We start from the raw sequence: 14,168 nt of genomic DNA, 5'->3' as shown, positions 1-14,168 counted from the left end.
TCTTGCGAAGCAAGCCCATAGGGAAATTCGTCTTGCGGAACGACTCAAAAAACGGAAAACCCTTTTGTTTAGCGAGTTTTTCGTCTTGCAAGGCATTCGTCTTGCGGGGCACCAATGTATTGTTTTACTTAGGAATTTGGACCAGAAGGGTCCAAAGCTTTGTGCATGTTTTTAATCTAAATTGTAAATGAAATGTCACTCCAGAAGCTATTTTAGCCTTTCAAGAGCAGTAGGATTCTGTGGATAGGCAGCTGAAGAGCCTCTACAGCAGGCTTCCTCAACCTCGGCCCTCCAGATATTTTTTTGAGACTACAGTTCCCATCATCCCTGACCACTGGTCCTACTAGCTAGGGATCATGGGAGTTGTAGGCCAGAAACATCTAGAGGGCTGAGGTTGAGGAAGCCTGCTCTATAGTAACATAGTCCATGACTTGGCAGCCTCAACATCTCAGCCTATAAGTTTTAAAAATTTACTAGCTGTAGTTTAATATTTCCCCCCCCAACTGAAAACAAAACAAAACAAAAAAAACTAGCACAGCAACCACATGGTGTCAGTGCACCATTGTTTTGATGCACAAAAGCTGGATCTGTCAGATCATACTATTGGCTAGTCTGGTTTACGGTGTTGGGTTCTTTTGAAAGTGTCATGGTGGCGTGAAGGAATGATATGTTCCAGTGATCCACACAGGTGCTGTTTTTGACTTTATTATTTTCCTGTTACAGAAACCGGCTTGAGTGTGCCGAGTGACACCTCACTCTCTCCGGCAAGCCAAAATTCTCCTTACTGCATGACTCCAGTATCCCAAGGCTCACCTGCCAGTTCAGGAATAGGTAGCCCCATGGCTTCTTCAACCATCACGAAGATTCATAGCAAGAGATTCCGAGAGTAAGAGCTGTTTTTAAAAACTAACCTTCTGCATCACTTGTCTAATAAAATGTGTATTACAATGTAAGTAGAATAATAGAATTGTAGAGTTGGAAGGGGTCATGAGGTTCATCTAGTCCAGCTCCTTGGAATGCAGGAATCTTTTCGCCCAGTGTGGGGCTCAAACCCATGACCTTGAGAGTAAGAGCCTTATGCTGTACCAACTGAGCTACCCCACAGAGTTTAATGGACCCCAAAAAAAGCCCAAGTTCAGCCCATGCTGCAAAGCATGACAGTTGCACTTAAATAAATTCCAGCTATGCTATGCATAGTGTATCATAGACAGGAGAGAAGGTATCTGCAGCCCAAATATATTTAGATAGCTTAGTCAAGTCATAACTGGAAGAGATGACAAAATAGGTACAGTGGTGCCTCGCAAGACGAAATTAATTCGTTCCGCGAGTTTTTTCGTGTTGCGATTTTTTTTTGTCTTGCGAAGCACGGTTTCGGAAAAGTTTTGGAAAAGCTTCAAAAATCACCAAAGTCTTCAAAAACCTCAAAAAAGGCTACCACACCGCGTGCTATGAGTTGCTCCTCGAAGTCAAGTCGCAACTGTATTAACGGTTTTAAGAAAAAGGAAACAAACTTGCAAGACGTTTCCGTCTTGCGAAGCAAGCCCATAGGGAAAATCGTCTTGCGAAGCAACTCAAAAACCCAAAAACCCTTTTGTCTTGCGAGTTTTCCGTCTTGCGAGGCATTCGTCTTGCGAGGTACCACTGTATTCTTAGCCAATCCTGATGAGAGAGGATTTTGTAAATTACCCCTTGTGACGGACCACATGAATTTGCTTTACCTTTCTGTTTGAGTTCCTGGGGTCACTTTGAGTGATACTAGGTTTTGGTATTCTAGATACCAATATTTGGTTCTCTAAATGATTTTAGGATAGATTTTTTTGGGAGATCTTTTAGTTTAGGAGGCTTGTATCAGAAACTTCTGTGCCACATTCTCTGCTAGTTTGAAATTCGGAATAACTGACAAAATAAAAACAATGATTCTAAAATTACACAAAGTTGTAGACATAAATATTAAAGATGGCAAATATGCCACAAAAGATCAAGATAAACCTAAATATGTTCAATGAAAAGCTCTTTTAAAAAGGAATGCTTCAGCAGCCCAAAATACAGTGGCCAGGCAGACCTTGTGTGGAAGAAAATGTCCTTTCCAGCATCTTCCCTAACCTCACCTTAGAAAAGGATGGGGCATACGGTGTGGTCTGTCCTTCTGATTTAAAGCCCTCTCTAAAGTATGAAGGTCCTGCCCTGATAATGGCTTTAAAACCAGCACCATAATTTGGGCTTGGAAACAATTAGCTCAAGGCAGTTGTGCTAAGATAAGAGGTATTCATTCTTCATGGTCCAGCAGATATGCAGCAGGAATTTGCACCAGCTGCAACTTCTGGATAGCGTTCAAAAGCCAGTCATATGTGATATTTCAAATTACCAAGCACAGGTAACAGAGACCAGAGCTCCATCACTGAAGAAGAGGGTCCAGTTGGCTCACCAGCTATTCCTGGATTCCTGTGATATTTTGCCCTTTCACACGGCACTTGTAAATTACATTTGTACATGTTCTCAGGTGCTTGAAGTCATCTTGCCACTGAAAAACAAAATGAGCAAAACTATTTTCAAGTGACGTGGAAAAAGTATGGAAGGCCTGCATTTAAGGCAACCTTGTAAATAACCTCAAGGAAGATACTAACCTCCAAAATACTTTATTACCCTGCTGGTGGCTCAGTTCTTTCTCCACTCTACTTTTGTGTGGAGTCAAAAGGAGAAATGGAGTGCTTGGTCATCATTAACTTGCTTGCAGTTCCTTATTTCCTGTGGCTACCAGGTGACAAATACAAGGCTGACCAAAGAGCGAATGTGGTGGCTTGAAATTGCTTTTTAAACATTCATAAGCTGTGATTGGAGCTTAAGTAACACAGAGGTACACTACTTGCCAGGGCTTTTTTTCTATAAAAAAAGAGGTGGTGAAACTTGCTGAGGTTTTTAAGGGGAGCACCCACCCAAAGCTGTTGAGCTTTTTCCAGCTGAAAATAAGCCCTCTACTTGCAGTGCAGATAGAAAGGCTTTAAAGTGATCTTTAAGTGGAAGACCAGGGTTCAAATCTGGATTTGCCCATGAAGCTCCCTGAGACAGGCATGATCTCTTGGCCTAGCCTACCTCACACAGTTGGTGAAAGAAAAGAAAATGATGAAGGGGAGAACCATGTACACCACCATAAGCTCATTGAAAGATAGGTGTGTTGTACATGCAATGATTAAAAATATATATATATATATAGCTTTGGGCTACTTGGCAGATTAAAGTACCTGGGTATTTTAACACGAGCTCTTCTCTCATATAGAGGGATGAGCTAAAGGACTTCAGAAAAGTGTTAAAACCCTTGAGGAAAGGATAGTGAAAGCAGTTTGGCCTTCTTGAACTTTGTCTTATTGTATCCCTTCTGACTTTACAGGTACTGTAATCAAGTTCTAAGCAAAGAAATAGATGAGTGTGTGACCCTCCTGTTACAAGAGCTTGTCAGCTTCCAAGAACGAATTTACCAAAAGGACCCCATGAGAGCAAAAGCAAAGAGAAGGCTTGTGATGGGTTTGCGCGAGGTTACCAAACACATGAAGTTAAACAAGATCAAGTGTGTAATCATTTCTCCAAACTGTGAGAAAATCCAGTCAAAAGGTATTAATGATTATCTCTGATGGACCACCTGCTCTTAACAGCTTCGGTCTGGTTCTCTGCTTCAACACGGAATCATTTTTTTTCTTTTTGCCTATGCTGTTTTTTATTATGCAGGGCACTGAGGGGCTTTCAAAGAGCTGTGTGCAGAGTACCATGTGCACGCTGGGGCTTTTCTGTCTCCCTTTCCTCCTACAGCTCCTTTCACCCCTTGAGAAGCCACTGCAGAGGAATGCAGAATGATTTTGTGTGGCGCAGAGCCTGCCGATGGGGCAGGGGTTGTGGAGAGAAGACACGAGCGGATGTCATGACATGCACACACTTTTTATGCACTTTCTACTTGCACAGGAGGAGGGATTGCAACCTGGCTCACACATAGCGTAAAGCCAAAACTGGCTTAGCACAAAATAAGTCCATGTGTGGGCTTCCGGAGAGGAGATCATGGCTGCTTTGCTTCTCTCCTCCAGTTGTTCTGCTGCTGCACAAAGGCATAGTCCGCCTTAGCATGATGTTTGAACTTGGGCTCATGGTTTAGCGCACTCCAGACAAAACCACAAGCTGTAACCAAAATTGGTCTGGTTCAGACAATACGTTAAGCCAGTACAAGTTCAGTGCGACATCTCTGTGGAAGCCCACACATCTGCCCATTTGCAATTTGGCTTGGCATTGTCCTAACAAGGGCTTTATATTTTAATTGAACTTCCTGTCTAAGGCCTTTAGACTTTTTCTTTAGAACCTTGTCTTACTGATAAAAATAAGTTGGCTTAAAGTAGCAATTTAGCCTTCATTTTATCCGTACGTATGTAGCATCTTAAAACTGGCAAATTATATTTAATTATATGACTGAATTTTGAGCTGCAGCCAGTACCAACTTCCTGACTCATGTGCCTGTGTGCTGCGGGTTTTTGTGACATCCACATTTTGTGGTGTTTTTTTTTTGGTGTGCTATTAAATCTTAGCTCTTTGCCTAAAATGCAGAATGTGTAAAAGGTTTTTATAGTTCATCATCCTGTGCTGTATGTGCTGCATTGGTATAGTTTTAATTGGTTGGAAATGTGTAGTTGGACCTAAGCATTTGATTATTGATGTAAAGTTAGCAGACTTTAAACTAGTTATGAGGAAGTTCTTCACATTTTAATCTTATGTTGTTCTCCCGGCATGTACCAAGGTGGACTGGACGAAGCTCTGTACAACGTAATAGCCATGGCACGAGAACAAGAAATCCCCTTTGTCTTTGCCCTGGGTCGTAAAGCTCTTGGTCGTTGTGTGAACAAGCTAGTTCCTGTTAGTGTGGTTGGAATCTTCAATTATTCAGGTGCTGAGGTAAGAGCATATAAATCAACTCTGCCACTATGGTGTGAATTCTTTCTGTTTCAATGAGTTCCTAAGATTACAGTGGTACCTTGGGTTACATGCACTTCAGGTTACATACGCTTCAGGTTACAGACTCCGCTAACCCAGAAATAGTGCTTCAGGTTAAGAACTTTGCTTCAGGATGAGAACAGAAATCGTGTTTCGGCGGCGCGGCGGCAGCAGGAGGCCCCATTAGCTAAAGTGGTGCTTCAGGTTAAGAACAGTTTCAGGTTAAGAACGGACCTCCGGAATGAATTAAGTACTTAACCCGAGGTACCACTGTATTCATAATGGTGCCTGACCTGTGCCACATACCCCATTACTGAGCTTTGTATGTGTTGCGTTCTCCACATCTTTGAAGTAACCCAGACCAAATCCTCCTCTTCGCACACGTCCATGCATCCCAAAACGTGAAGAGGGCTGCCTGCCCATCAAATGCGATACACAAGAACCATGAGAGTAGTGTCAGGCTCCTGCTTTCAGATGAGCACTCTTGCAGAAATCTGATTGGTTCCTTCACAGAATTTCAAAGAATGACAGGAAATGAGCCTGGAAAAGCAGCGGGCTAAAAATACACTAAAAGCACTTACCCATTTTTGACACGTGAATATGGGCCATATCCGATATTAAATGTGTGTCTTTTTTCCTCTTAATTGGAAGAGAAATTGGAGTGAGAGCCAGAAATCTCATCTTCATTAAATATTAAGGAAAGTGGCTCACAATGTTTTTACAAAACGTAAGTGTCATATTCACTAGGGAGTGCTCTGTTAAGTAAAATGATGCTTCCATTTTGCACTAAGCTACACCATGCAGTGGAACACGCATACCCCTGCCCCCCCCCATTTTCAAACTAGCCTTTATAATTTAGATGTACAGTGGTGCCCCGCAAGACGAATGCCTCGCAAGACGAAAAACTCGCTAGACGAAAGGGTTTTCCGTTTTTTGAGTCGTTCCGCAAGACGAATTTCCCTATGGGCTTGCTTCGCAAGACGAAACGTCTTCCGAGTTCTTGCAAGTTTGTTTCCTTTTTCTTAAAGCCGCTAAGCCGCTAATAGCCGCTAAGCCGCTAATAGCCATGCTTCGCAAGACGAAAAAAACGCAAGACGAAGAGACTCGCGGAACGGATTAATTTCGTCTTGCGAGGCACCACTGTAATCAAAGGATCTTATTTGATCTACATTTTATTGCCATGCCTAATTTTAGTTGGCATGTAGAATTTTAGCTGGTGCAGAACTAGAATGCTTTTTTGCTATCACTATAATGAATTTCTTCAGCCAAGTGATACACTTATGTGGCTAGGATCTAGGGATGAATTCCAGTCCATGGTAATTTAATAATAATAATAATTAATAATAATAATTTATTATTTATACCCCGCCCATCTGGCTGGGTTTCCCCAGCCACTCTGGGCGGCTTCCAACTGAATATTAAAAACAATACAGCATTAGACATTAAAAACTTCCCTAAAGAGGGCTGCCTTCAGTTGTCTTTTAAAAGTAAAATAGTTGTTTATTGCCTTGACATCTGCTGGGAGGACGTTCCACAGGGCAGGTGCCACTACCAAGAAGGCCCTCTGCCTGGTTCCCTGTAACCTTACTTCTAGCAATGAGGGAACTGCCAGAAGGCCCTCGGCACTGGATCTCAGTGTCCGGGCTGAACGATGGGGGTGGAGACGCTCCTTCAGGTATACAGGACCGAGGCCATTTAGGGCTTTAAAGGTCAGCACCAACACATTGAATTGTTCTCAGAAACGTACTGGGAGCCAATGCAGATCTCTCAGAACCGGTGTTATATGGTCCCGGTGGCCACTCCCAGTCACTACTCTAGCTGCCGCATTCTGGATTAGATGTAGCTTCTGGGTCACCTTCAAAGGTAGCCCCATGTAGAGCGCATTGCAGTAGTCCAAGCGGGAGATAACCAGAGCATGCACCACTCTGGCGAGACAGTCCGCAGGCAGATAGGGTCTCAGCCTGCGTACCAGGTGGAGCTGGTAGACAGCTGCCCTGGACACAGAATTAACCTGTGCCTCCAAGGACAACTGTGTGTCCAAAATGACTCCCAGGCTGCGCACCTGGTCCTTCAGGGGCACAGTTACCCCATTCAGGACCAGGGAATCCCCCACACCCGTCCGCCCCCTGTCCCCCAAAAACAGTACTTCTGTCTTGTCAGGATTCAACCTCAATCTGTTAGCCGCCATCCATCCTCCAACCGCCTCCAGGCACTCACACAGGACCTTCACTGGTTCTGATCTAAAGGAGAGGTAGAGCTGGGTGTCATCTGCATACTGATGAACACCCAGCCCAACCCCCCTGATGATCTCTCCCAGCGGCTTCATATAGATATTAAAAAGCATGGGGGAGAGGACGGAACCCTGAGGCACCCCACAAGTGAGAGGGGAAGGGTCGCGGAGAAGTCCAGTTGCACCAGGAAGTGATCTGACCATGGCACTTCTTTTGTTTCGCTTTTAGTTAGTGTCGGATCACCAACATCCGTAGAGGTAAACACCAAGTCTAAGGCATGTCCGTGGCTATGAGTTGGGCCAAACTTATTCAGGGACAGCCCCATGGAGGCCATGCTTTCCACGAAGTCCCGAGCGGCCCCTTGTAAGGTCGTGTCGGCATGGATGTTAAAATCCCCCAGGACAACCAAGCTAGGTGTCTCCAGGAGCATATCCGCCACGACCTGAAGCAGCTCGGGCAGGGAATCCTTGGTGCAGCGGGGAGGTCGGTACACCATTCTGTTTCTGCATTAAGCTGCAATTTGAGAGAGAGTGTGTAAACTTAGTTTATCTCAGCAAATGCATGTCTAAATATGGATGATATTCAGCTAAAGTTTACTCAGAGTAGACCCATTTAAATTAATGAACCTGACCTAAGTTTAGGTCCATTAATTTCATTGGTTGTACTCTGAGTAAACCTTACCTGAATACCTCCCACTTAATTCTAAATTACATTTGTAATGCATTTTATTACATTTTGGGTGACTGACAAACCCAAATCTTGGGATACAAAAGAGCAAAATCCAGACTATAATTCTGTTCCATTCCACATGTTAGTGTCGGTTTGTATCAGCATTCCGAGAAATCAGATTCCTCAAACATCCCTCAAAGACCATTGTCTATGCCTCTAGCCAGTGTGCAGTTCTTTCCCTGTGGATCTATAAACTTGAGGCTATCAGTAGGTAAGGTTACTACTGTTTCAACTATCTCCTTCTGAACTACCATGGTACAGTCTTTGGGTCGCAGAATGAGAGGCTCATTGGTTTCCCTCCTCAGATTCCTTAGGCACCTGTATTATAATGCAATGCCTTGTTTCAAGACAACTTGCGACACTAGAGTGTCCTGCCTTGAAAGCAGGGGACCTTCCAATAAAGAGATGCAGATAACAGGGTGGTCTCTTGGGGTAGCCTTTATCTCTTGCTGGGGTCTTTGTCTTTTAGAACCTCTTCAACAAATTGGTGTCACTGACAGAGGAGGCTAGGAAAGCCTATCGGGACATGGTTGCAGCAATGGAGCAGGAGCAGGAAGAGGCCTTGAAGAACATTAAGAAGGTGCCCCACCACATGGGGCATTCTCGGAATCCTTCTGCAGCAAGTGCAATTTCATTCTGCAGTGTTATTTCAGAGCCCATTTCAGAAGTGAATGAGAAAGAGTACGGTGAGTGCATTTTCAAAACAATGCTTATGTAGCAAAATCATACTGAGAGTGAGTTATCTGTCAACTTCTTTCCTTTCCCCCTTCCTTTAATGTTGATGATCTGCTTATTTTATGATCATGAAGCAAATTTTGGGGGGTTTTCTGCCCCTGTGGCAGATTGGCTAGTGGCTTTGGGGGGTTTTTGCCTCGTTTTTTGTAGCCTCACACTCCGAATTGAGGCACCTGGATTGTCTGACTAAACAGGAGTTGCCTTCTGGTGTGAGATGCTCGATTTGCTCCTCCACTCTTCTTGCGGCACACTAGTTTGGATGACAAGATTTGTGTGTAGGGGTTTAATTTTTTGATGTGGAAGTGAATCAACATGTGCGGGATGACACCTTGCAAGCAGGATGATAAACTAGATGGTCTCTACACTCAACCCAGCCATAGATGTGGATATTCCTGTAAATGTAAGTTTGTTTGATGTGACTGACTGAAAAGAAAAACCCCTTACTCCAAAGTAATGCAGCCCTGTGAAATAGGCCTCAACTCATTACCCGAACGTATGTTCTTCTCTAGAAGCTCCATACTAGTTGTTTTGAGCAAAATGCATTGAATTGAGTGGTAAAGCCCACCTGGGTTTAAATAAAATTAGGAACATAGGAATCTGCCTTATATTGAATCAGATAATTGGTCCCTCCAACTCAGTATTGTCTACACTGACTGGCAGCAGCTCATGGGGATTTCCAGCAGGATTCTCTCCCAGTCCTTCCTGCAGGTACGAGGATCAAACCTGGGAACTCCCAGACACTGTTCTGTTCACTGGAACACTACTTAGAATGACTTTTTCATCTCTCTCTCTCTCTCTCTCTCTCTCTCTCTCTCTCTCACACACACACACACACACAGAGAGAGAGAGAGAGACAGACAGACAGACAGACAGACAGACAGAACACCAAAGCTTGGTTTTCTACAGAGAGCTGTTTTTCATTTAATTGATTCTTAAACAACTTTAAAGCATTTAACTGGAAGCCTGCATGCACCCCAATATTCTACAGTGTTAATGTTAAGCAGCTAGCAGTGGTGCATAGAACCTAACCTGTGTTCTATACTTCCTTCTCATGGCAACACATCTGACTGCAATTTCTGTTTTTTGCCATTCTCTCTTCCCCACCCTACCTTACCCCAAGATTGATATAACTGAATTGGAGGGGGGGGAACCTTTTCTCTGATACCCCCTGAGAAAAGTTCTAAAATTGCACTTTGTTTTTGTGTGAGGGTGAGTGGAAAGTGTGTATGTGTGTGTGTAACAACTGGGTTAAAAAAGAACAAAACCACACCTCTTTCTGCGTGTCAACTATTCCCAATCTTTTCTGCATTTCTTCCCCTCCCCAGAAACAAATTGGAGGAACATGGTGGAAACATCGGATGGATTGGAAACGTCTGAAAACGAAAGAGAAGCCTCTTGTAAGGTTGCTGCTCCAGAAAAGCCCGACAGCAGTAAGGCTGTTGCTAATAAGCAGCTGTCTCTAGCATCTGTTGGGGTTGTTGCAGTCACAATTCATGGGAAAGCACTTGGTGGTGGCAAGGAAGAACCCAAACCAGATGACAACCTGGAATGGGCCTCGCAGCAAAGCACAGATACAGGATCTTTGGATGGCAGTTGCAGGGATATTTTGAACTCCTCCATGACCAGTACAACCAGTACCCTTGTCCCAGGAATGCTTGAAGAAGAGGAGGATGAGGATGAGGAAGAGGACGATGACTACACCCACGAACCTATATCTGAAGAAGTTCAACTCAACAGCAGAATTGAATCTTGGGTCTCAGAGACTCAGCGGACTATGGAAACACTTCAGCTTGGGAAGAGCCTTAGCAGTGCAGAGGATGAGAATGTTGAGCAAAGTGGTGAGGAGGAAGAAGCCGAAACTCCCGAGCAAGTGGATTCGGTCGTCGACAGCGAGGAATGGACAATGGATAAGCATGCAAGTAAAGCCCAGCAGAAGCCTTCAGTCTGCAGTTCCCTGGAGACGAAGCTTACGGACTCAAACTATATACCATAAACTCGAGCACAAACTCAGGAAACATTAATATTTTAAAAACTAACTGTTGTAAGGATTTCAGCCATTGCTTTGTGTGCTTCATCTCAGCATTTTGCACTGTGTAACGTTTAATATGCATATTTAATTCACAACATAAATATTTTTTGTAGCTGTCTTTATAACTTTTTCCATTAAGAGCTAGCGTGTATGTGCATGTGTGTAATGACTATTTATATCTTCCTCAGAACAGATTATGTGTGTTGAAACTGTCAGTAGGCATCTTTTTGTATGAGAAAACTATTTGCAAATGACCATTTTTATGCAAAATTATTCTCAAACTATAACTTAAAAGTTCTTACACTTTCTAGCCTGGCAGTAGTGACCAATATTTGCTTTGTCATTCTATTATCTTGAAATTATTTGACCACATCTTCGTGTACCAGAATTTGGGCCAGAATTAATCTTTCCAGGGGCTTTTATCCTTGCTGATAAGAGTTAGAAAGATGCATATTAGTCAGTAACTTAACTTCAAACCTCTTCTTACTGGCCTCAGGATATTCGTCTCAGAAATATACTCTTGAAATGCTGGTTATAACCATCTAAAACAATTTGGCAAGGCACCTTCGGAAAGAGAAATCTTATTTCCATTTCGATTCACTATCATTGTCACTGTGCCTATAGGACTGTCACAAGGGGACCCATTAATCACAGCTACTTTTCCTTGTTGGGTTTTGTTAACTTTACTGTTTGCAGTTTTCACTTATCTCAGGAATGCTAATATAAATTTATAAATGCTATGTAAATGCAGACACTGAATTGGATATTGATCATTCAGCAGAAAGCAAGGTGGGCCATTGAGGCTCGATTTATTCGGGTAAAAGAGGGGAAATTTGTGCATGCGATGCTCTTGATCACCTCTTATGTTTTTAGCTTGGGATCAGTCATAAAAGTTGGGGTCAGTCATAAAAGTTGGTTCTTGTTGATGAGGTGAGCTCTTATGTAACAGCAGGAGTTCATAATAGTGAGCAGGCAGAATTTAGTTGGGTTGGTGGGAAATCAGTTGGTTTAGTGGGAGAAAGTCAGGCTGCTTTGCTGTTAACATAAAAAAAACAAAAGGCTTGTCTAACTTCTGCATGCTCTGCATCAAACTTTTGCCCATTGCAGAACATCGAATTGTACCCAGATAAGCTGCATGGAAAAAAGAAATCCATTAATGGTGAATGTAGAAGGGTTGTATACTCATTGGTAGTGCAAAAAGATATGCTTTATGAAAACATGGACTTCCAGCGATTATTGAAGTATTTCACAGTTAGGTTGTTCACTTAATTATTGGGACCAATAGTTTCAGCATTTTCATAACTAGCTTATTATATTGTACAGTCAAAAATCTGATACAGTGTCTTAAAATCTCATATTGTCCTTCATGGAATGTAGCAGAATAAGCCAGTTTGAGTATTTGTGCAAGAAGCTCTTTGGAATATATGGCTCAGCACATGTTAGACAGAAAAAGTCTTGGAGTTTGGCTGTCACAGGATGCGAGTAGCCCCCTCCCCCTGGCCCCTCTAAGTGCTAGTAACTCATATTAGGTACCTTTTTAAAAAGGTTCGTCTCTTTTTCAGAACCTGCTTCATCCTATGGTAATATACTTAAAAGTAAAGTACATTAAGTGTTTCCACTTTTTCAGCTGTTGGTTTCAAATTCAGTCAAGGCATTCTTCCCAGTTCGCTACCAGATGCAAAATTGCCTGTCCAAAAATTGCAGCAAATCTCAGTGCAAACAAGACATGAGTGTAAGGAAGCCACCCTTTAAAAATAAAATAAAAAAATGTTCATCCTGAAAAGTGGCAGCTGAGCCTCCATGTGGAAATGGAATATCTCTGTGTTTGTATGCTTGTGAGGTTATGTTAGCTTGTATTTAATAAGGTTTTTTCTGGTGGTAGTATAATGAGGTGTATGTGATTCTGTCATCTTCTGTAATGAACATCCACATTCTGTTCCTTTTGATGAGTTACCTTATCTTTCAGTGCCACGATAGTTCCTGTTTGTTTGGGTTTTTTAAGTAGCACAATTTCTATATTGGCATAAAAAGTAGATTCTTACGCACGGTCAAATGGTGTTTCTGCTTTCATAAGTAGGTTCAAATTTAGGACATGTTCAGCAAATATCTGTGCTCTTTTAAAAACTTGTTTAGCAAATTTTACCAGAATTTGTGGAAGGAGATGAGGGTTGCAGGGTGGGGAAAGTGCACAATGGGCTAGACCTTCCTTTGTTTGAAGTGACTATGTGATGAAGTATTAAACACTCCAGTATTTGGATGAAAATTAGCTTACCCTGGAAAATGGAATGCCTGGTGAGCTATTGCACTTGAGCCTTTGGCAGGCCAAACAAGATTTTGGGGTTTGTAGGCTGCTAATGCAATGCTTAATTCTTTCAAGTTTATGGTAGCCAGTAAACCCCATTTAACTTATTCCCTCTCTTCTCTGGATTAAATTTCAAACTGTATTTACAGACTAGAAGCTTGATCAGTGACTGGTGTGGTGTGGCATTCTGCTATTTTTAACATGGAAGAAAAGGTCCTTTTGATTAATGCACTTGTGTGAATTTTGAACTCAGTACAACACAGGGAGAGATACCTTGGAATGTTAATTGGGTGGGTGGATGTACACAGTATAGTTGAGTCCAGTTCTTCAACTGGAAGTTGTTAAATTTTAATAGCATGGAGCAAAAAGTATTGTTTGAAAAGCTGCTATTTGCTGAAATTGTCATAATATTTTGTGTGTGTGATGTGCCAACTAATCAAGTTATTCAGTGAAGTTACCAGATTTTAATCACTAATTCAATAGGAAGACTTTTTTTAAAAGTTGCAAAGCCATAAATGGAAATTGTACAGCTTTATATACCCAGACCTGCCCAGCAGAAACAGTAAGAAAATGTCTAAACTTAAAACAATTAACACTTTTAAAAAATCAACTTAATGGCACAGCCCAATTAATGTTAATATATGGTTAATGTATTTTTAAAAGACTATAATAAAGTAATGTCTGTTAATCTTTGATACCTTTACATTTGTAGTAACAGAACGTGGGTTTAAAATAGAAAATCATTATGAAATTACTTCATGAACAGGTTCTGTCTGTTTTTTCTTTTACGAAGGATAATTGTTCTGTCTACCATACCTTTTTGAGTAATAACAGCTTTTTGCACTATGTAAATACTAGTGGGGGTTCTTCCATAATGAATAAAAATGATTATAAAAAAGTAATGGTGTGGTGTGCTTTTTTTCACCAAGCTGTTAATGGTTGCTCTCAATTCTCTGTGTCAACATTATCATGTAAAAACTCATTTTTGAAGGGGAATTGGTTTTCCCAGCTCCCTAAATTCAACTGTGGTGGCTAAAATGGGCCGTGCTGGCCAGTGTGCCACAACTCCAAAATATTTTTGCATATAGTACGTACTGCCTCTGCCCTCAGTTTTCACTAGTCTACTAAGCTAGGAAGGAGTTAACATAGGCATGGAAGACACGCAGAAGTGACCATC

The 14,168-nt window shown here is 42.1% G+C and overlaps 1 protein-coding gene across 2 annotated transcripts in view; it reads left to right on the top strand.

The window, feature by feature from the left end:
* SECISBP2L (SECIS binding protein 2 like) overlaps positions 1-13,893 on the top strand; it is a 39,388-nt gene extending 25,495 nt beyond the window's left edge. For both annotated transcript variants that reach the window (XM_053365816.1, XM_053365815.1), the window contains 5 exons: positions 724-886; positions 3,386-3,606; positions 4,772-4,926; positions 8,395-8,611; positions 9,986-13,893. In XM_053365816.1, the coding sequence (XP_053221791.1) occupies positions 724-886; positions 3,386-3,606; positions 4,772-4,926; positions 8,395-8,611; positions 9,986-10,653 (1,424 nt within the window). In that variant the 3' untranslated portion in view covers positions 10,654-13,893. The remainder of the gene's footprint in view (positions 1-723; positions 887-3,385; positions 3,607-4,771; positions 4,927-8,394; positions 8,612-9,985) is intronic.
* The last annotated feature ends 275 nt before the right edge of the window (positions 13,894-14,168 follow it).

The sequence above is a fragment of the Podarcis raffonei genome, chromosome 14 (assembly GCF_027172205.1).
Source record: "Podarcis raffonei isolate rPodRaf1 chromosome 14, rPodRaf1.pri, whole genome shotgun sequence".
NCBI lineage: Eukaryota > Metazoa > Chordata > Lepidosauria > Squamata > Lacertidae > Podarcis > Podarcis raffonei.
This window is presented reverse-complemented; position numbering and strand designations above follow the sequence as displayed.